The 21,632-nt window shown below is 39.0% G+C and overlaps 1 protein-coding gene across 3 annotated transcripts; it reads left to right on the plus strand.

Annotated features, from left to right (window-relative positions):
* The first annotated feature begins 7,069 nt into the window (after nucleotides 1-7,069).
* Nucleotides 7,070-19,891, plus strand: tfec (transcription factor EC). Of its 3 annotated transcripts, XM_056749249.1 has the most exons (9): nucleotides 7,539-7,959; nucleotides 9,882-10,256; nucleotides 10,502-10,741; nucleotides 11,020-11,121; nucleotides 13,651-13,696; nucleotides 14,843-14,899; nucleotides 15,229-15,304; nucleotides 16,066-16,213; nucleotides 18,662-19,891. In XM_056749249.1, exons 2-9 carry the CDS (start codon nucleotides 10,224-10,226, stop codon nucleotides 19,109-19,111), a joined length of 1,152 nt encoding a protein of 383 aa, XP_056605227.1. In that variant the 5' UTR covers nucleotides 7,539-7,959; nucleotides 9,882-10,223; the 3' UTR covers nucleotides 19,112-19,891. The 3 variants fall into 3 exon arrangements, with proteins under 3 accessions (XP_056605226.1, XP_056605227.1, XP_056605228.1); XM_056749248.1 differs by lacking the exons at nucleotides 7,539-7,959; nucleotides 9,882-10,256 and adding an exon at nucleotides 7,070-7,209; XM_056749250.1 differs by lacking the exon at nucleotides 9,882-10,256 and having other exon boundaries at nucleotides 7,855-7,959.
* Nucleotides 19,892-21,632: the final 1,741 nt, after the last annotated feature.

Raw genomic sequence — 21,632 nt, forward strand, 5'->3', positions numbered from 1 at the left:
CTACTGACAGGTCATTATACGCTTCATATTTTCCACTAACAGCTTCACAACATAAACCATCCAGACAAGAAGCTAATGTAGCGTGTGTATTAAACACCAGCCAGAAAATGACAGCCATTAAAACCGCGTTTAGTTTCAGAATAAAAATGTGTTTGGGATACAAACAAACGCAAAGCCAAAATGAAAAAGATGACTGACTTTTTCTGAAATCAGATCAACATTAAAACATTTTCTAGGGGGGAAATCAAAAGACGGATGGAGCTGTAAAAAAACGGAAGATACAATTCTAAATGTTCCTTTGATAATCGTTTCAAGATATTGAACTAAAATATTTATCTTCATTTATTCCGTGGCTGTGCGTGTAAATAAAAGCATGTGCGTTTACTCTGGCCAATAGCCGCCTGCTCTGTTAAACAGGATGTCGAAGACCCCACAAAACTACCTAAACCAAAACCTAAATGTTTAAGCTGCCAGCATGTGATGCTGTAAAATAGCAGAAATACAGATCTTTACAAACCAGCTCTCTCTAAAGCTGCTGGTACCCTCAGCTGGGGTTCTATTGCTAAGACTTTGTTGGGTTTTTTATACCTGGGTGTGCAACATCAGATACTTAATTACCTAATAGGTCTTAAGTCAAGTCTTTGGTCTGAAGAGAACCCTGCAGTGATGAAAGAAGAAGCATCAGCTCGTGTTAGCGTCACCAAAGTCCTCGGCTGACGAGAAGAGAGATGAGAAATAAAAAGCGAAGGCCGCTCAAGAATGTGGGATTCTCTCCAACTGATATTGTTCGTCATAACCGTGATTTGTTTACACCATCGACAGCCATTTACTCCCTTTAAGTTGGTTTAGAGGAATTTAAAAGACATTTGAGGATGTGAAACTTTCCAATGACAATGTAAAAAAGAGTGAAAAAACTAATTCTTGCATAGCCTTACAGACCTGAAAAAAAATCATGAATCACGACTAGACATCATGAATTTCAGTGTTTTCAAACTGATTTGTTAGTACAGTAGCACTTGAAATGTTGCTAAAAGTATTCAGGTGAGCAGTAAAGTTGTTTAAATTCATAAAGTTTTTTAAACGTATGCAAAAGTTATAAATGAAAATGAGATATATTGCCTCAGGAACTTGAGGCAATGAAAAGTAAAACCAATTAATCTTCTTATAGCAACATAAAGAATAAACAGACAAATAATAAAATGACAAATGCACATGAAAAAATTAAACTAAAACAAACATAAAAACTGAAATGATAAAAACAAAAGCGAAAATATCATTAAAAGCTGAAAGCAAAACTGTAATAACTCTATAATACTTTGAGGCTCTATAGAATATGCACCTGTCAGAGTCGTCAGACTAGTTTCTTATATGATGTTCATGACATTTTTAAGTCATTAACTAAAAATAATTTCAACAAACTGAATCTATAGGCCAGAGGATCTGATCAGACGGACGAGAGCTTGTATTCAGTTCTAAACATGAGCAGCTGACACATTGAACACTTTGTACCTCTATTCTACGATCAAATTAAACTCAGGCTTTCCTGATTAATCTATTTGAGCCGTGCAGAGTTAGATCTGTGCAAGAAAAGGACATGGATTCAATTTAAAAGTGGATCGTAAAAATCTGTGTATTAATCTTTACATAATGTCTGGATGTTATACTTGATTGGATTAAGTGGTAATGGACAGGAGGCCTGAAATATCAAAGGAAGAGGGTTTGTGAATAGTTCAGGTTCACCCTTCTGGAATGCTCACGTGCAGCGCTGTACAGAAGCTGATATTTATAGTTTCTGTGAATAAACCTTTGTGTCCAGCAGCTAGCAGATGGCCGTGAAGATCCCTTTTACCTGATATAATAGAGTTAAAGAACAGCCCAATGACATCTAAAAACAGACTTTGCATAACTACATAATGTAATAGTGATTGAGAAAAAAATATATTCGGCCCCTTGGTAAGCAAAGAATGCAGTAAAAATAAACCTGCGTTGATTCTTCTTTTGATCTCGTGTTTTAATCACAAATATCCAATGTTTCATTGATGTTAAACAACGGAAAATGTGGAGAATATCACATTATAAAATAATTGTTTTTCTGTAATACACTCTGGACACAATTACTCCCCAAAAATAAGTGAAATATCTCTCAAGTACATTCCCATTGATATCTACATTTTCTCTAAAAGATGTTGACCGGTCATGACTTCTTGTTGGACAGGAAAATAATTATTAAGTAACACAAAGACAAAATCCCCTCAATCTTTCATCACAATGGATAAAACCAAAGAATACTTCTGAAAGATTGTTGGCATAGACAAAATAGAAAGTAGCTTTAAGGAAATAGTTCAAACCAAAATTCACATTTTCAACCTTAATAGACTGGAAATGTTGAAAATCTTCCTGAAACGGGATGTGTGTCTATTTACCTTAATGCACAGTGAGGAGAAGAATTCGAGGGGACAAAGAATCTTTAAGGATCACATTTTTGGGGTCAATTCATAAAAAGAAAATCACTCCTCCATCACAACGAGTTGTTTGGGACATGGTTAAAGACAAATCTTTTGATTACTCAAACAAGTTTTTAGGAAGCAATAACACAAAATGGGTTCGGCGCAAACAGGGATAAAAAGTGCCACATGTCCAAAGTCAAATATACCGCCGCATCTTTATTGTTGTGGACCTACTTTTATACAAGAGGTTCTGGACATCTTGATCAGACACATGATGGATCATATCAAATACTTAAAGATACAAAAACTAAACCTGACTTGCTCTGCCAGAAATATTATGACGGGTCGTGACTAGATCTTCCATTGGTTTAAAACAAACATCAAAATCAACAAAACTAATGACTCGCAAAATCAAGGTCCTGCCATAACCGTGCCAGTTCCCTGAGCTGAACATGAGCGGGATGAACTGAAGAAGAGAGATGTGAAGGACATGTGAAGGATCTGGAGAAATTCTGTACGGAGGAAGTGTAAGATCACTTGTATATGTATATGACATTATAAGAGAAGGCTCCCATCTGTTTTTCTTGCAAATGGAGGCAGTAAAAATGTTAGAGAAAAACCTTTATTTTATTGTGTGATATTCCCCACACTTTCATTAGTTTTACTTTGACGAGACATTGAATGTTTTGTGAATTTTTCAAACAAAAAGGAGAAACAATGCAGATTTATTTTCACAGCATTCTTTGCTCGTATTTACCAAGGGGGCAACTATTTTTCTCCCCTAGTGCATCTAGTTTTTATTAATATGTTACTGAATTATGTTGTATAAAGTTATTGTACTTTATTAAACATTGATATGGATTTAGGCCTTGTTACTGCGGTATGAATGATTCTAATACAAAAAGAAAATTTCTAAAAAGTATAGATGTGTTTGGTATATGATTCTCATCTTAAAGGGATAGTTCACAAAAAACAGTCATCATTTGTTCATCCATGTCATTTAAAACCAGTGGATCACAAAAAGATATTTTGAGAAATGTCTTTGTGTCCCTATAAGGGAAGTCAACGGGGGCCAATGTTGTTCGGCCAATTTTTATTAAATATTTCCAGAAGAGATTCATAGAAGTTTGGAATGACACGGGGATGAATATATGATAGTGAAATTGAAACTATATTCCCTCCTTCATACATGATGTAAACCGTACAAGACCTTCTTTAACACTCACAAACAACACAGTACAAAAACCCCAAATCTCTATTTTAAATGAAAGACGTCCCATGGTAACAATCTTAACTCAAATGTCCATAAGGACAGAATCCTATTCAGAAACTTGTGTGTTTGTGAAGAGATTTATGTGCTTTGCGGTGTCGATGACTGAATTCTTTCACACTGTGTTTAAGACGGCCATGACTGTTTTAACCCGTCACGCATATTACGACACAATCAAACCGGCTTACAAAACCATACACTTGAGCCTCTGTGAACATCCACACATGCACATGGACCCTGTGTAGATACTCCACACTGACAACACACACTTACACAAAACACACACACAAATAACTTGACTTGAAGAGAATGTTAAAACAAGCCTTTCTTTGTCATCTTTTAAACCGCATATTATTAGTTCGGCTGAGGTCAAAGTTGATCTAATTTTCTGCTTAGTATTCATTAAACAGCTATTGCATTATTTCATTTGACACAATTAGATTTTTAGCCCACAAATGCACTTTGTTGCTCAAACATTTTATTTTATTTTGGACCAAAGGTCGTGGGCCGGATTACAATTCAAAGCCCGACAGTAACTCGAGGCTGAAGGCAGAAACCGAGAGGAAATGTGTGATGAGTTTGACTACAATTTACAGCAGAAGCAGGTTGTGTGTGAAGCGAGACGCCACTTTATTGTGGAGAACCTGACGAACCGCTGATAGCTTTAATCTTGCGTACGGTAGGGCTCGTGAATCAAGGTTTAGGCCCTTACTGTAATGTTCTTCAATCAGATAAGATGACGGTGTATAAAGGTCTAACTCAATCTCCCGTTTCAATCTTTCCTAACATCTGAAATGAAATGGATTGATTGTACTCTGCTATCCCACGCTCACATCTCACAACAGACAGACCAGACAACGACATGAAAGGTCCGGTGCTCTTAAAATAAAACAGTCTAGACTTACTAACTGATACGATTTGAACTATTCAATGTCCTTTTGTATTTATAAAAATACTTTACGGTGCTTGATAATGGAAGTATGAACATTATAATCAATATTAATTGGCATTATAATAATAATTATAATAGCATTATAATAATGCAAATAATCATTATTAAAGGAATAGTTCACAAAGATATTTTAATCAAAATTTGTAACTCAGACGTTTTGGGTGACCATTGACTCCCATAGCAGGGCAAAAGACTACTATGGGAGTCAATGGTGACCCAAAACGGTTTAGGGTGAGCAAATTACGAAAAAAAGTCCTTTTTGGGTGAACTATTCCTTTAATAAAGATGCTTTATATTCTCACTGTAAAGCAAAAATGTGTTATAGCTGTCTAAGCATCCCTACAAATCTGAAAGCCTGAAATAACACGCAATCCGTCATAACAACCAAACTCTTCTCAGTCAAAGCGCATAATGCAGACAAATCCATTTAGGTGTTTCTAACTGGTGATTAGACGAGCCGGGATAAAGAGGCTCTTTCAAAACCACAGATTACCCACAAGCCTTTGCTCCGAGAGCGTCTTTTTGAGTCTGGTGTGCGGAGGATGTCATGTGACATGGTTTGGTCATTTGTGAAGGGGATCAGCGCAAAGCAGGGGGTTGGAAGATCAAGGGATCCGGTTAAATGCTTCCAAACACTCAAATTGAGGAAAAAATCATTTTCCCGGTCAGATTTACTGCAACGGCATTAGTCACGTCGGCAAATAGATTTGGTCACACAACGGGTCGCTGTAAATAAAACGTAAAGTTGGATTTCTCTCAGGTGTCTCTGTGAATGGCCCGCCTTGTCGGTTCTGATGGAGGATAATTGATTTAGAGCGAAAATCACATTAGATGTAATCACATCTTTAAAAAAGGTTTCTATTTGTCTCCCTTTAGGATGCACCATCACAGCCTATGAATCTTTTTATGTAACATCGTATTTCCACAAACGTGGTCTTGCGATAATGCCAATAACAGTTTATTATATAAACATAAATAAACCGTGCCTAATTCAGATCATAAGCTTTCAAGCGAAATGTAAGATAAATGATCAACAAAAATGATAAATATTTAAGTATTTGGACATCATCATACTTAATGGAAAGTTTGATGTTTAAAAAATCATCTAATATTATTTTCTTGCCGATGCTTGTTTAGATATTTTATATAAGATGTCTAAACTTGCACAGAATGACTTTGTGTATTTAAGTATTCTTAATTCGGAGTATGTTTGGAAAAACATCAACTTTTTGTTGATAAACTCGACGCTGAGCTCGGGGAGATCAGTTCGGAGGCCCCTGCAGTATCGCACCGTTAAAATGAGTGTAATATTTAATTTATATATGAATCATTAAAGCCTTCTGGTTATTATGCATTCCTTTTCTACTTGGATAAAACAGCTCTCAGATGTGTGAGCTGGACTTTGATGTCTCGTCTCAGAAGCGCCCCAACTCTTACAGGAAGTAGCTCATCTTTTATACATGCTGTATGTGCGACTAACAAAGGTGAGAATTCGGACCGGGCCCGGTGAGAGCACAGAAAAGTGGCCAACCAGGACACGCGGCGAGGGGGTAAATAAATACACAAACCCTATCTATAAACACCGGCAAACACGGGTTCAAAGGCCATGTGGTCCATTACCAGACACTTTCCACAGCATTTCCTTTGAAACAGGAAACAAGCCAACAGGAAGATGATGATGATGATGATTCTTAAGCAACATTCGATGTTTTCTAAGCATCTTTAGGTTTAGCTGTATTTGCAAAGACGCAGATTCTAAAGCTTTAGAACCTGGTTTCATAATCATCTCCCTATCGTTGGCCGATTTGGCCATACACCAAAGTTCTATGCAAAAAAACAGGTTTTATGGGACTTGGCAGATGATGCTGGTTTTTCTAGCTGAATGGCACGTTTGAAAGTACAGTCAAACACAAACTTCACAGTGTGGGAGAAACATCTCCATGATGCAATACAAAAACGATCCTTCAGGACAAATAGCAGAATAGAAAACATTGCATACGACGTCCTTCCCCGAAGACAGAGAGGCTTTTGTGCCGAACACTACACTGCATCCACTGCATTTATTTTGATTTATACAGTGCGTGTGTGTTGAAGAGATAACCTATCGGAGGAATTTGCTGAATAAGCCCGTAAAGACGGTCAGGCAGGAAATAACCAAGAACAAATAACAAGCATCATCCTCCGTTCCGCTCAGTCTGTCAAGCACCTGAAATTCTGCCTCAGTCAGGCTTTTGACCGACCGCTAGAACCCTAACAATCCCTTTCAGAGGAAGCCGTGTAGCTGAGAAGGCCGATGTGTCATGCCTTCCTCTCCGGTTTTTGCAATTCTGCACACACAGCTCAGGAAAGCCACAAACACACACACTTATCCTTCTGCTGTTCCAGCCGGGTTGCAAACGCGATTCCAGCGCTTGTGGCTTGTGTTGTGAAAGCGGAGAGCTTGTTGTACCTGCGGACCGAACGGGAAGGCCTTTAACTGGACCATGAGCCGGTGCTGTTTGGTAAAAGTCGTCTCGCTCACCGAGATCCAACTGATGCCGGTATGTAGCTGCAGAGAGAGAGAGAGAGAGAGAGAGAGAGAGAGAGAGAGTTGGCATTATACGAGTGTTTAAGTTCAGATAGTGTTCATTTAACTTCTTAAAGAAAGAGTGCTTTAAATAGTCTTGTTCCTTGAGAGCGAAGCTGTATTTGCGCTGTAAACCTGAACCCATGAAATATTTTTTATAAAGAAAATCTATAGCTTTACTTGCAATGGCAAGGTGATGAGTGATAAAAACACCTGCTAAAAATATACTAGACATTGTATTGGCAACAGAATAGCATCAAATCCAAAAATCACAATAGAAGATGTGTCTGCTTGGATAAGGAACAACGTTTGAATTAGATTCTTGGGTGTGCAAGGTTTTTGCTTTCTCTTCCCTTTAGAAAGCGTTGTGGTCTAACAGATCTGATCCTACGGAGGAATATTCGATATATCATTTCTTTAAAATGTGTCACATAGTTTAAGATTGCAGAAAAGAAACACACACTTTTTGATCAGTTGTGATTGTGTAATGACTTATCTTGTGGGAGTTGAAGGTTTTGTCCATCATTTCTAAAGTCTGTAAAAACGTAGCCCCCCCACCCTGGTGTTTCAAAACTCAGATTTTTCTGAAGTGAAACTAGAACTTGACAAATGCTGAAATGAAATTAGGCAACATAGACGTAAAGCTCAACAGATTACACCTCGCTCCATTCAAAGCACGGATGCAGGTTTTCTAGGCACATGGCACAGAACAGGTCTTAATAAGGTAAAGGAAATACATTTGATCAAAATATTAAATGACTTGCATTGTAATTGTTGTTTCAGTTCAAAGAATTATTCTGTTCTTATAGTGCAAAAACATTATTTATGAAGTTAAATGAGATGAGCCGTGTTATTACATTTCACCTTGAATATCATCTTTCTTTCCTAAATGTTTTAAAATGTTCTGCTGTACTTTAAACGTTTAAACCGTTACAGCTACAACTCAAATCACTAAATTGAAGTTCTGGACGCTGCTAATTTAGTTGCTTTATAACACATAAAGTGCCTTAAAAGGACATTTTTAAGTTATGAAATATGTTTTGTTTATGCATTTTTTTTGTAGATGATGTATGCAGACAATCTCTTATTCCAGTTTTGGGAGTCGGTTTATGAATGAAGAAGTGTATTTTCTACACTAGGGGGTGCCGGACTGCATATTCGAAATAATATTAAATGTGTTGATGTTATAAACTCAATCTGCACTCTGCGGCCAAAAATGAAGATTGTGTCATGAATTACCCTCAATTTGTCCTGAAACTGTAACTTTGTTTGAACACACAGAAACATATTTGGAAGAATATTAGCAACTGACAAATCTTTTATAATTTTTTGTTCTGTTGAACACAAAAGAAAACATTTTGAAGAATTTTTGAGAACAAACAGTTCTGGGGCGCCTTTAACAAACATTTGAATGGTAGTCAATGGTGCCCCAGATTTGTTAGCTGCTAACATTCTTTCAAATATCTTTCTCAACAGAACAAAGAAGTGTATAGAGGTTTAAAACAACACAAGGTTGAGTAATTCATGACAGAATTTTCATTTTTGGTTGAACTTTTTCTTTAAGTGTTTATGGACTATACTGCCTTACTTCCCATAAATCTCTATACACATCTTTGGACGCATGTCTCTTATTAACAGCGATGCATCACCCAAAACCGTTTCGCCTGAATTGAATAAAAAGCTGTAATGAGTTAATAGTGGCATCTCCTGGTAAACCGGGGTTTCAGAACATGCCCAACAAACAAAACCAGCAGCGGGCAGGATAAGCCATCCCTTCCACAGAGCCGGGGTCTCCGACACACAATGACTTCTTTCACCTTTGCCGGGGATGAGAGAGAAGTTACACTCTGGGTCTCTTTTGAGGACGAATGCAGCGTGTGTAATGAAAAGAGCTTTGCAAAGGCTGATAAACACAGACAGACCTCCGCTGAACTGTTGAAGATGGAGTCAGAGAAGATCCGATTTGGTCCTTGCCTTTTTAGATTCATCCTTTCGACAACTGAGGGACGAGTTTAACCCAAGCGTCCTCGGTTTCCAGCAAAGTTGAGTTGAGGGGGTAGTTCGCCCCAAAAGGATTTTTTAAATAATTAATTCACCCTCTTGTCATTGGAAACATGTTTATGATTCTTCTGTGAAACACAAGAAGATATTTTGAGAAATGTCTCTGTGTTTTTGTGTCCATATATTTAAAATCAAGGGAAGGGTGAATGTTGTTTGGTTACCAACGTTCTTCAAAATATCCTCCTTCGTGTTTTGCAGAAGAAAGAAAGTCATACAGCTTTGGATTAACATGAGAGTGAGCAAATGATGAAAGATTTGCTCAACTATCCCAGCCCCATTAATTTAACATTTGTTCACACAATTGACCGTTTAAGCCATCGGTCATTAAAAGTTCACTTCGGATCGCTCCAAAAATACTTTTTTAACTGCCATAAAAAGTGACTTAACAGTTGTGCTTTTGTGAACTTATACAACAACACGATAATGGCCATCGGGGGCAGCCTCTGTCACCCCAAATGAGTGCCCCCGTCCTATTTTCAGCTTTACGATACATCGCAGGCTAAAATTAGAGAAGCGACCGGTTCACGACAGTTAGTTTTTGAGACCACATAGAAAACAATGTTGACTGGTGAGTTTTGTCCTAAGACAGGCCCCTGGGTCATTTGGAAACCGTGCAGAACAAGCGGCGTTTGTCTCCGGCCCCCTGAAGCAGAAGTGGCAGGAGAAGGAAGTCTACGATTGGCCACTTCACGCAAACACAACTGGGCGGTCCCACAGCAATAGTGATATAGGGAAAAGACACTAGTCCTGCAGTCATCAAACCTGTCACATCAGTAATCTGGTGGCCCTCGGGTTGAAGTGATTATTGGGACCTGTAAGAGAAAGCTAAAGGCCTGGCCTTTAGTACAGATTAGAGCATTGAGGTCCTGAGATCCTAACTGAGAGGTCTTGAGCGGGAACGCGAACGGACGCACAAGGAGATCCAGAATGCCACATTTAACTGACTGTAGTTTCTACAAGGTGAGAGACGGTGCTCGGGTTTCTAACGTAAGGACTTTCTAACGCAAAATAACTTTTAACATTCGTGTTGCTCTTGCCCGTGTTGGACCTTTGTTTTCATTCTGTCAGCTGTCGAACCCCATTGAACGCTTTTACTTTCTAAAAGTTTTGAGAAAAATAAGTGCACAATAATGTATGTCTGTTGCTCGACCAGTTTTGGTGGAAAAAACTTTTATTTATCCACCGACTCATCTCGTCCTCCACAGGTCCAAGGCCATCTGGAGAGCTCCAAGTATCACCACCACCAGACCCAGCAGGTCAAACAGTATTTAACATTAGGGAGCAAACTCGGCAGCCAGGCCCACCCGGTCGCCCACCCTTACCCGGGCCAAGCCCTGGGCACGGTGCCCGTCATGCGTAACGGACACATGCCGACGGTGACCGACAGCAGCACCCCGGGGAGCCCCGTCACCCTGCTCACGCTGGCCAACAATCACGACGACGAGGTGAGTGTGATCTCATTCTCTCGCCACTGTCTCTTTCTGTGCTCATCAGTGACTTCAAGCATCCAGCACTGATCGCGTTTCAGAAGCGTCAACTACTCTGATAAGAGGTTCATTCACACCGTTGCCATTGTCAGATGATGAATCATCTTTTATTGGATTAGAAAGGCTGTTTATTTACAAGCTTCTCACTTTCACTCCACAGTGACATGTTGAAAATGAAATCTTATCTTGTACCATATTGTTGACAAGAGCAGAGAGTAATCACTGTTTTCTTTTAGTTTCCAATGGATGAAGTTATTGATGATCTCATTAGCTTTGAAACCGGGTTCAAAGACGGGGGTTTGGATTGCATGGAGCCGGGCATCATGATGCAAAATAATGTAAGTACAAACCGTCGGTTCTTCACTGTTAGTTTCTCTCCATATCTTTAACAGCCCCTCAAAAGTCATTTTGGCAGATTTTGCACATAGTAAGTAGATAAAATGGATAGCCATATACTAGTTAATAACATCTGTTCTGCCAATGCAGAGAAAGTAGAAAACACACAGAGGATATTCTTATTTGAATAAAATAAACAAGTGCTTGTGAAAACCTTCACATAGAATAAAAGCAAGATGTCTCTTTCAAAATTGTGATTCTATGTACTTTTTATGCTTTCATCAAAAGCAACTTAAAGGGACAGTCACCCAAAAATGAAAATTGATTTACTCACATTTAAGTTGCTCGCAACCTGTTGAAATGCCTTTGTTTTGCTGAACACAAAGGGAAATATTTGGAAGAATGTCAGTAACCAAACAGATCTCATCCCCCATTTACTGCCATAGTAGGGAAAATAAATACTACGGGAGTCCACAGGGGATGAAATCTGTTTGGTTGCTGACATTCTTCAAAATATCCTCCTTTGTGCATAATTATTTCATCAGTACGTGTGTTCCCTAAGAATCGCAATGCTCTAAGCTACTTATTTGCGTGTACAAAATCATAACACAAACACGTGCCGGTCTTTGGTATGCTTGGGAAAATGCTTTTTGCTTTTGCGTGGGGTCGCACCGAGTCCAGCTGAGGGTCAAAGTTCAGCGTTTCTGTGGGGTGAAAAGGGAGGGGGGACGTAAATCTAAGGATTTAGGTGGTTGAACAATACAGATTAGCCTGTTAATGATGTCGGCACACAGAGAGGTATGTCTTAGAAGAGCTCATCTTGTGTGTTAATGAGTGATCGATGTGTATTTGTGAAACGCTCTGATTTCTTCAAACGAAAACAGAAAAGAGAAAAGAAAAACAGATGTGGTTAGAAAATAAACTCCACGTCGAGCCAATCGATGCTAAAAAATGACCGCGTACTGCTGACGGGCTGCAGTTCAGCTGTAGTCACCGAAAAAAAAAACTTTGCTAGGCATTTTGGAGTAGAAGTTGCCCAAGTGTGGAGTCACTGGAGAGATGTGTTGTAGTGAAACATTTCGTTTATTTCTTTTTACGCTTTTGTCAATTATTGTATTTATTTACACCTTTAGCTCAATTGCAATGGTACTTGCATAAAGCATGACAGGAACGAAGAAATAAAAAGGACTATGAGATGAAATAGGGCGAGTTCAGCAGTCAGGCAATGGATGGAGCTGTATCTGCTCTCCCAGTGGACTTGTTCAGAAATGAGACCGTGCTTAAACGGATCAATTGGTTCTAATTAGTCATCCAGCGCGAGGCATCAGGCCGCTTCCACATATCAACATATCAGCTAACATGATGGGAATGGACTGAAGTGATTACGACGGCAGCGGTCGAGAGGCTGTGGCAATCTTTCATTTTGATAAGCGTTTTCCACAGAGAGAGCGGAGGAGAAACTCTGATGTTTTTCTTTATCTGTAATGCTCGGACCTCTTTAACACCAGACAATCTAAAGAAGCAGAATGGTTTTGCGTTGATTTGGAGGAATTCTTATAAAAAAACAAAAAAAATAAGTTTAATTTCAGATATTACAGTAACGTTGTGAACTTAACGGTTTCAGCGGCAACATAATAAAAAAAAGTTATGCGGCCAAAACCGAACTTCCTATAATTCAATTTAATACAATTACTTTACAATAAAATATTAATGTAAGTTTAGTACAAAATTAATTGTTATATTATAACCAAAAACAGACCGGACGTTAACTTCGGGTCAGACACGTGCGTCCGATGAATCCATCTATGGAGCACTGCAGTTTTGGATTTGTTTTGTAGGGAACGTGCGTTGATTAAAATACAAAGTTTCTTTGAATCATCGGTCAAATGAATAAATGTAACTGTAAGCAATTATTTACGCTGACAACGAATTGAGAACAGATATTGAAACCAAGTGCATAGACACGATCCTTCAGTTTACACAACATAATACTGTTGTTTAACTTATATGTACAGTTCACCTAAAAAAAAACCTTAAATCATTTACTCGTCCTCCTGTTATTCCAAACCTGTATGACCTTCTTCTGCACGTTGATAACCAAACATTGACCCCCCTTGACTTCCATTGCGTAGACACAAGACCACTGAGACATTCCTCAAAATATCTTCTTTTGTGTTTTTTAAAGAAGAGTCCGATACAGGTTTTAAACAACACGAGACAATGACCATTTTTGGGTGAGCTATCACTTTAAAACTCACTTTCTCTACAGCGCCCTCTACTGTCTCTTGAAGCTCTGTGTTCATTGGAAACACAGTCTGTCTCTATTAATACATAGCTGAATTGGGGACTTCAAATGTGTTTTACTAACTATTCATGCTGATTTGAGATTAGGCAGCCAGTTCAAAGTCACAGTGAATAATAATTGTTATTGTACATTTGTCAAGTCATGTCAATATGTTATTCAATCAGTTTATACACAATATAATGTAGAAATGTGTTCTCACAGACTCATTTTCTTCTCTCTTATAAAGGTGTCTCTGAACAACAGCATGCTGGAGGTCTACGGCGGCGAGCAAGGTATGACCGCCTCTCACGCCGGCTCATGTCCCACACAGCTCTCAGTTAAAAGCGAGGTCACAGGTGCGGCGTACGGCTTGACATTTTTTTCCGGGCCGGACCTGTGCCGCTAGACATTTCAGAAGAAACAGAACAGTTTATGATTTACATCACAAAGCTGGGACTTCATTTATACTGTTTCTTTAAGATAATCGGGTCATAATTGTGCAGTTTTATATTGAAAAAATAAGCTTGAAGAATAAATATAATAAAGGGAACGTCTTTGAGGCACAAACCGACAAGATTTGGAAAATCAGTCAGGGATGCACTGGAAACAGATCTAGCAAAGCAGACCCAGACATCTGTTATTCCAAACGGCCGGGACTCGAAAGCCAAACACAACCCTGTATGTTTCATGTTATAAACCAGCTGTCTTATTTTAAGAGACAGAGCGCTCTGTGTTTAGCTCGCCGTTGCGTTCCCTCGTTATTCATTATCGATGCTTCAATAAGCGGAATATGGTAGCATGTATTCTTAGCATGATAGACGTGGCACAATGGCCCCTTTGTGGGAGCGTTATTTCTGATGAATGTCATGCATGGAGTAAAGCTAATTGATTCAGGAAATAGAAAGGATGCCTGGAGAGCTCTTCACTCCGGCGAGGAAATAAGCGCATCACTGTCTCGCTGGTATAAGCACGCTGCACGGGGCTCTTGTTTGGTTACGCGCGGCTTAAATGACCTTATTGAATCAGCAGAAACCAATTGAGAAATCCAATCACTGCTTCCAATTTTATAATTCGAAAGAATGCGAATAAGAACGGCGAAGCAGTTCGCCTTCCTCTCGCTCCGGGACGTCAGCAGATTTAAACCGTTAATCGGAGGATTAAAAAGAGATTTCCGCAACGAAACAGAGACGTGGTGTCGAGAAGTGTATCATGACAACTTATTCAGAGAAAGACACAGGACTTGTCCGCTTGCATCCAGATGGGTTTATTTTGCGGGTTCTGTATCGGTTTGCACTGAACTGAATTTAAAACTAAAGGTTTTAAATTGTTGAATTGACATTTATTGCATCAAACATCAGAACTTACCTCATCTTTGCGTCTGCTGTATATCTTCGGTTTCTGCAGTAAACTATAACTTTTGATGTCCTCTTTTCCAACAGAACACGACACAAGGGTCACGGCCAAAGAAAGACAGAAAAAAAACAATCATAATCTAAGTAAGTGTTTTACAAATAATAGAAAAATCTAATGTTCTGTTTATCAACGGTTAAATTCTCTCAGACGGGTTTTTAATAAGTCACAAGAATGAGTAATTTAAAGAAGTTAATTTCATAATGACCATAATACTACTTTTAAATTTATATCATCTGTGTCCCTGGGACCCAAATGTATAAAGAGTAGAAAATCTCCACAGAACTAGTTACATTTTTCATTTGTGATATTAAATATCAGCCGGCTACATTAATTTGAATCATTCATGTATTAATATCATAGATTCACAGAATGAGTGTTGAATACTTACGATTGATGCTCTTATAATTTTCAGTTGAAAGACGACGGCGATACAACATCAACTACAGAATCAAGGAGCTTGGAACGCTGATACCCAAATCAAATGACCCGTGAGTTACCTCATTCACACACTAACAGTCCCACTCGAAATGTCAAACTGCACCTTAAAAAAAGAAAAAAAAACAATTACAGCAGATATGGGCTTATAAAGAGATACCAAAATTACAGTTAAGTAGAAAGAAAATGACCCATTTTTCAAGCAAAGGTGATGGGGACCTGAGAGCAGACCACCATCTGAATGATGGAAATGAGGTTGAGGGCAAAAGATGAACCGTTTGAACTCAAGTTAAAGCACCGAAGCCACAGATGAAGTACGGTACAGAGAGGGAGACCATCGGCCCAGCTTAATTCAACTTTTTATGGAATTTAAAACGGAGGGCTACCGCTGTCACCTTGCCATTAACACAAGATAAAGGAGATTATTAGCTCAGGCCAACATCTTATTCCAAAGAAAGAGACAATTTCACCACTTTTTCCTCCTTTTAAAAAGTAATGGTATCAGGAACGACCGCGCTTTACCTCGGGTCCCTTCTTTTTCTATTTCGTCCGATACCTATTTTTGCTCTGGGATTAATTTTGCCACACAAGGGGTCGGCAGAATGGACTTTTTGCAGACGTACTTAACTATTCCATTAAAATTCCCATTCAAAGGCGAGCTAATGTCCGAGAATGAATAATTGGCCATGTAAATCACAGTTTCTCAGTCGCGGAAAAGAGGGGACCCTTGTGCGGCGGCTTTTCTCTGCGCGTGAAAGTTCTGCTGATGCAAAAGCGCTGTTGAGAAAGGTTATCTTTTACGTTTCTCCGGCAGTGATATGCGCTGGAACAAAGGGACGATTCTCAAGGCCTCGGTGGAATACATTAAGTGGCTACAGAAAGAACAGCAGCACGCCCGCGATCTGGAGAGCCGGCAGAAGAAACTGGAACAGGCCAACAGAAGACTTCTGCTACGAATCCAGGTAAAAAAAGTAGAGATGAGATGAAATAAAAGGACAAGATGGTTATCACAGTGTGTAAAAAGAAAGATGTAACCATGCCGTGAGATAAAAATAAAGTTTAGAGCCGCTACCAACTTTTTATCAATGGCCAGGGGTGGGCGGCACAGGAAGGGTTTGCTCCGGGTAGCTTCCCCAACATAACCGAGGTGAAAATGAACCATAGTTGAACCATAGTATAATAACAATCTTTTTTGGCAGACTGATGACAGTTTCTATTTGTTTTGCCGCAAATATCATGATTAAACTATGGCGAGACAAAGGTAAATTTGTGTTTCCTATGGTTTACTACAAATATCATAGTTATACCATGATTACTATAGTAAAACCATAGTAACTTTTAGTGAGGGTAGTGATGGGGAAGATACCTTAAAACTAGCATGTCAGTCTATAACAATATACAAGAACATTGTGCTGTAGAAATGTACAGATATCCCTCATATAACGTATATTAAATGCATTTTAAATAACTACAAATATATTATCATTAAGCAATTATTAAACTAACAATAAAAATATAAGAAATAAATATTATATCTTATTTTCTTGATTTATTTCAGAAATATAATAATGCGTTTAACATTTATTTTAAGTAATTACATTAAATTTAAATGTATTTAATTATATAATTTCATCTGAGAACAGGGCAAACACTCCATCCGTGTGCTTGATAGCTTAGCAGTCTGTCCTATTGATGTTTGTAACCGTCTCCCCATCTGAGCTCTGAAGCATGTCGGGCTGAAGTAATTACCTGATTAATAAATAGCGCGCTACAGCGTCGGCACGAGCGCACAGGGCCTGGAATTAGATTATGAGGGCTAATAACTTTGAAGAGCCGTGGCTTCTCGTCTGAATTTATGCATTACATTCGCACAGTATTGACATGTTCGTGGACCGGGCACGAATCGTCTTCACACATGCCAAGACACGGCAATTAGCCCTCAAAGTAATTACCCCGAGGCTCGCTATCCAAACGCTAATGCTAATAATGCCTCAATTGAGTGTCTGAAGATACCCACATTGAGAGGCAATGCAGTAACTCATTTAAAACGTCTCCGCTATGTGTAATGTGTGGGAGTGAAATATAAAACAATGGTTCATAGACACTTACAAAAGTTTCAGGTTAGCAGTTTACAGGCACGACTTTCTGCATTGCTCCCAACCTGAGAAAACAAGACAGAAAGTAACATAATACGTCAACTTGCAAAACTAATGGCAAAAGAATAGTTCACAAAAAATGATCACCATCATGTCAATCCAGTCTTGTATGAGTTTCTTTTTTCTGCAATAACACAAAAGAAGATATTTTGAGGAACGTTGATTACCTAACAAACCTGATCCCCCTTGACTTCCATTGTACGGACACAAATCCAGAGAGACATTTCTCAAAATATCTTCTTCTGCACTGCAAAAATTATATTCTTCCTAACCGTTTTTACCTTGTTTTATGGAACAAATGTCTACAACAGTCGTAAATCATGATACATTTTCCTGAAGTGACCCAAGATATTTAGTCTTGTTTTGATATTTTCTATTTTCTAACAAATCTGCCAACGGTGCGAAAAGGTCAAAAGTCAAACTAAATTCAAGTTGATTTTTTTAATCTAAACTCTCGTAAAACAAGACTTAATATCTTAGGTCACTTGTCAAGTAAATCTTGAGTTTGAGATCTTTTTTTACTAGAAAACAGGACAAAACTGCTCAGTAAGTAATGCATTTTTGCCAGTGTGTGTCCCAGAAGTCAAAGTAATTCATTAATATTGGTGTGAATAAATAAATGACGGATTTATGTTGGGGTAAACTATGGCTAAATGTGGAAAAATGATCACTTTGGATAAATGTGTTTAGAAAAATGCGCTTTCGTCTTCCATCAACCTAAAAGGATTTTTCTAAAGAATGTTTATGGGTCAGGCTTCTGATTTCCATTTCATACGGTGAACTTCATTTTTTTAATCTGGGTATCTGCCCAAATATGTTTTTTTCCCAAGTAAGAGGTAACGTCGTTTAATGAATGAGCAAGTTAATGATTGTATGACACATTGTTGAGTTTTAAGATGGAGAATTACAGCTGTCCTCTTCAATGGGATGTCCTGCTAGGTTCAAGGAACCGTAGAGTATGAGTTTCTGATGAATGATCTTTTGAAGCTGGGTGCGCCCGGTTATGTGTTTATGGCACAAACCCCCGTGGGGCCCTCGAGGGCTTGAAGAGAAAAACAGAGAGAGGAAAAGATGTAGCGTGAGAGAATCAGTGATAGCTAAGATGAATCCCTCCAGACCAAATTAGGAAGCACTTTCAGGTCATCCATCATATCTTGTCTGGGTTTGCCTGGATGACCCCAGTGGCGTGTCAAAGCCTCCTTCAGGCCCCAAAAACCTCTCTAACCCACCTGCCCGTGTTTGTGTGTTTGACAGGAACTGGAGATCCAGGCTCGCGCTCACGGGCTGCCCAATATGGCCACTTCCATTGGATCTGTTGAGCTTTCGTCTCATCTCCTGAAGCAGCAACAACAGCACCAGACCCAAGCGACCACTCAGGCCCAGTCTGTTCCCCCACCTCTCTATCCTCAGGACGACCTGAGCAGCCAGGAATACATCCAACGGACACCCTTGCCGACAGCTTTGGGTGTTGGGAACGTCGGAGAACCGATGGACGGCTCCGCCACCTTCTCCGACCCTCTGTCTCACTTCACCGACTTCTTCAGCAGCAGCCTGAAAGAAGAGCAACGACTGGATGAGATTCTAATGGACGACGATCTCTCGCCCTTCGGCACGGACCCGCTGCTGTCCGCCGGGTCGCCCGCCGTGTCCAAGGGGAGCAGCCGGAGGAGCAGTTTCAGTTCAGAGGAAACGGACGAACTCTGACCGCCCGGACCGGTTTGTAACACTGTGTAACTGACCTCCCGTTTCCATTGGATTACAAAGAGGATGGAAGACACGCCAATCTTACGCCAATGTTGAGTCGGACACATCATAAAAAGGGAGATTAACTGATCTACTAACATTGATCTACTGTACAGCCAGTTGTGTATGAAGGACTGTCTTCACAGCAATGAACATCCACTGGAATGTTAAACAGGACAGTTCACCCAAAAATGAAAATTCTGTCATCTTTTACTCAGACTTTTACGAACTTGTATACATTTCTTTGTTCTGCTGAACACAAAGAAAGATATTTGAAAGAACGTCAGTAACCAAACTCCCATAGTATTTCGTTTCCCTACCCTGGCAGTAAATGGGGATCGAGATCTATTTGGTTACTTACGTTCTTCCAAATATCTTCCTTTGTGTTCAGCACAACTCAGTGAGTTAACGATGACAGAATTTTCATTTTTGGGTGAACTGTCCCTTTAAATGTATAAATGGCATTGATGGAAAGGACCAGTTTAAAGGAGTTAGGGAGGGATCATTTGTGCCTTATCTGACGCTGGCAAACTTTCATGCATTTAAAGCAATGCTACTGTAATTATGCTAGGCAAAAAACCTAACACCTTTTTTAAAGTTTCATACATAATGTATTTTTTCAGAAACACACCTGTTTATGTATTTAAATGTCTTAATCCTTGTAATCTTTAAATAAATAAAGGAAAAATAAGACTAAATGTAACGATACTCTTTATATACGTATGAATCCGGGGGTGGGAAAACACAATAAACCTCTTCTGGAAAATACAAACTCAATGCTTTCAATTTCTTTCTTGTTGTAGTATCTAACCAGTCTTGTTAGTTTCATGGGACAGTTCACACCCCCCCAAAAAAAATCTGTCTTCATTTACTCCCTCGAGCTTCTGAATCTGAATAAATTGATGAACGCAGAGAAAGATATTTGGAAGAATGTTTGTCATCAAACAGTTGTTAGACACAATTGACTATTATAGTAAGAAAAATAACAAAGGAAGTCAAAAACACTCCAGAACAGTTTACTCCTACATTCTTCCAAATATCTTCTTTTCAGTTCAAAAAAACAATGAAATGTATAAAACAACATTTCTGTTGGTAGTCAATGGCCCAGAACTGTTTGGTTGCAAGCATTCTTCCAAATATCTTTCTCTGTGTTCATCAAAATAAAACAATTTAACCAGAATTTATCCTTCAACTTGAGGGTAAATAATTAACTGTTCCTTTAAAGCAAACTTTTTGAAAAAAGAAATTTGATGTATTCCTGTAGCTCAACTGGTAGAACACTGTGTTACCAAAACTAAAGGTGATGGTTTCAAACCCCAACACACAAACTGATAAAAAGATTGAATGCACTCCAAATCAAACATCGTCTGCCAAATGCATAAATGTAAAATGCACAGATTACACATCACAAATGTCTGATTCTGTAAATATTGAAACATATTCTACAAACATCATGTTAAATTGGCACAAATGTAGGTCATCCAAAAAGCAGCACACTCGCACACAGATGAGCGGACCGTGTTCAGACACAGTGCAGTAATGACACTGATGAGAAGCCCCGCCCACCGGGTGATTGAAGGTTTGATTGACGTGTTGATTGGCCACTGATGAGGATGACCCCCAACTGTAGGCCACTAATGACATGAAAGAAACCCTAATTATATGCCAGCGGCCCTCAAACAGCCACGAACACGGAGAGCATCCGCAGAAGAAAGTTTACAAGAGAATCGCACACACGAGTGCCAAATGAAAAGTAAATCCCAGACGAAATGAGTCGCACTGATGATCAGAAATACAACACGCAACATCTCGCACACAGGCTCTTTTTAGTCTAGTTTGTTTAAACTTTTATTTTCGACTTGTTTCCCAGAACAGGCAGCGTTCTTAAGAAACATTTCATTAGCGGATATTATTTAACCGAAATGGAAAATGAAATAACACATTAATTATACAACAAACACTCGCGAGCGTAGAAACATGTCAATGCATTTCGGCAGATAGGCCTCGCTCATCAAAGGCCGGCTAAATTAATGTTTGAGAATGTTATTAGCTTATATGTATCTCTGTAATGAAATCGAAAAAGCTTCGACTTGCATCTTCGATGCGGGCGCAAAATAAAATTGAACCGCCACATCATTATCGAGGGCAGATACTCAGACTACAAAGCGCTGAGTGATGTTTACGCTTAATTGGCCAGAGCAATTATCAAAAGTAAATATGGATTTTCAGTAAATTACAAACATGGAGCGGACTCATTTCCCATTTCCCAGCCACTTCTAAAGCGGTTTTCCTCAACAAACACGGGCTTTTGATTTATTCCAATACGGATTAGGTATTGCATAGAAAGGAACAAATATTATGTTCAGTACAAAAGTGAAATCGTATACTATCGTGCGTGTGTTATTGTGGTGCTCATTAATAATAGGGCCGGGGGACTTCAATCCTGAAGTTAGAAGAATAACAACTAAAAAGAATGAAAAAG

The sequence above is a fragment of the Triplophysa dalaica genome, chromosome 5 (genome assembly GCF_015846415.1).
Source record: "Triplophysa dalaica isolate WHDGS20190420 chromosome 5, ASM1584641v1, whole genome shotgun sequence".
NCBI classification, from domain to species: domain Eukaryota; kingdom Metazoa; phylum Chordata; class Actinopteri; order Cypriniformes; family Nemacheilidae; genus Triplophysa; species Triplophysa dalaica.

Bases quoted from the DNA above. Each gene is read 5' to 3' on its own strand.
- tfec (XM_056749248.1), top strand. From the start codon at position 7,153: ATGAGCCGGTGCTGTTTGGTAAAAGTCGTCTCGCTCACCGAGATCCAA. The intron at 10,742-11,019 runs GTGAGTGTGATC...GTTTTCTTTTAG, and splicing joins CCAACAATCACGACGACGAG to TTTCCAATGGATGAAGTTAT. The intron at 15,305-16,065 runs GTGAGTTACCTC...TTTCTCCGGCAG, and splicing joins ATACCCAAATCAAATGACCC to TGATATGCGCTGGAACAAAG.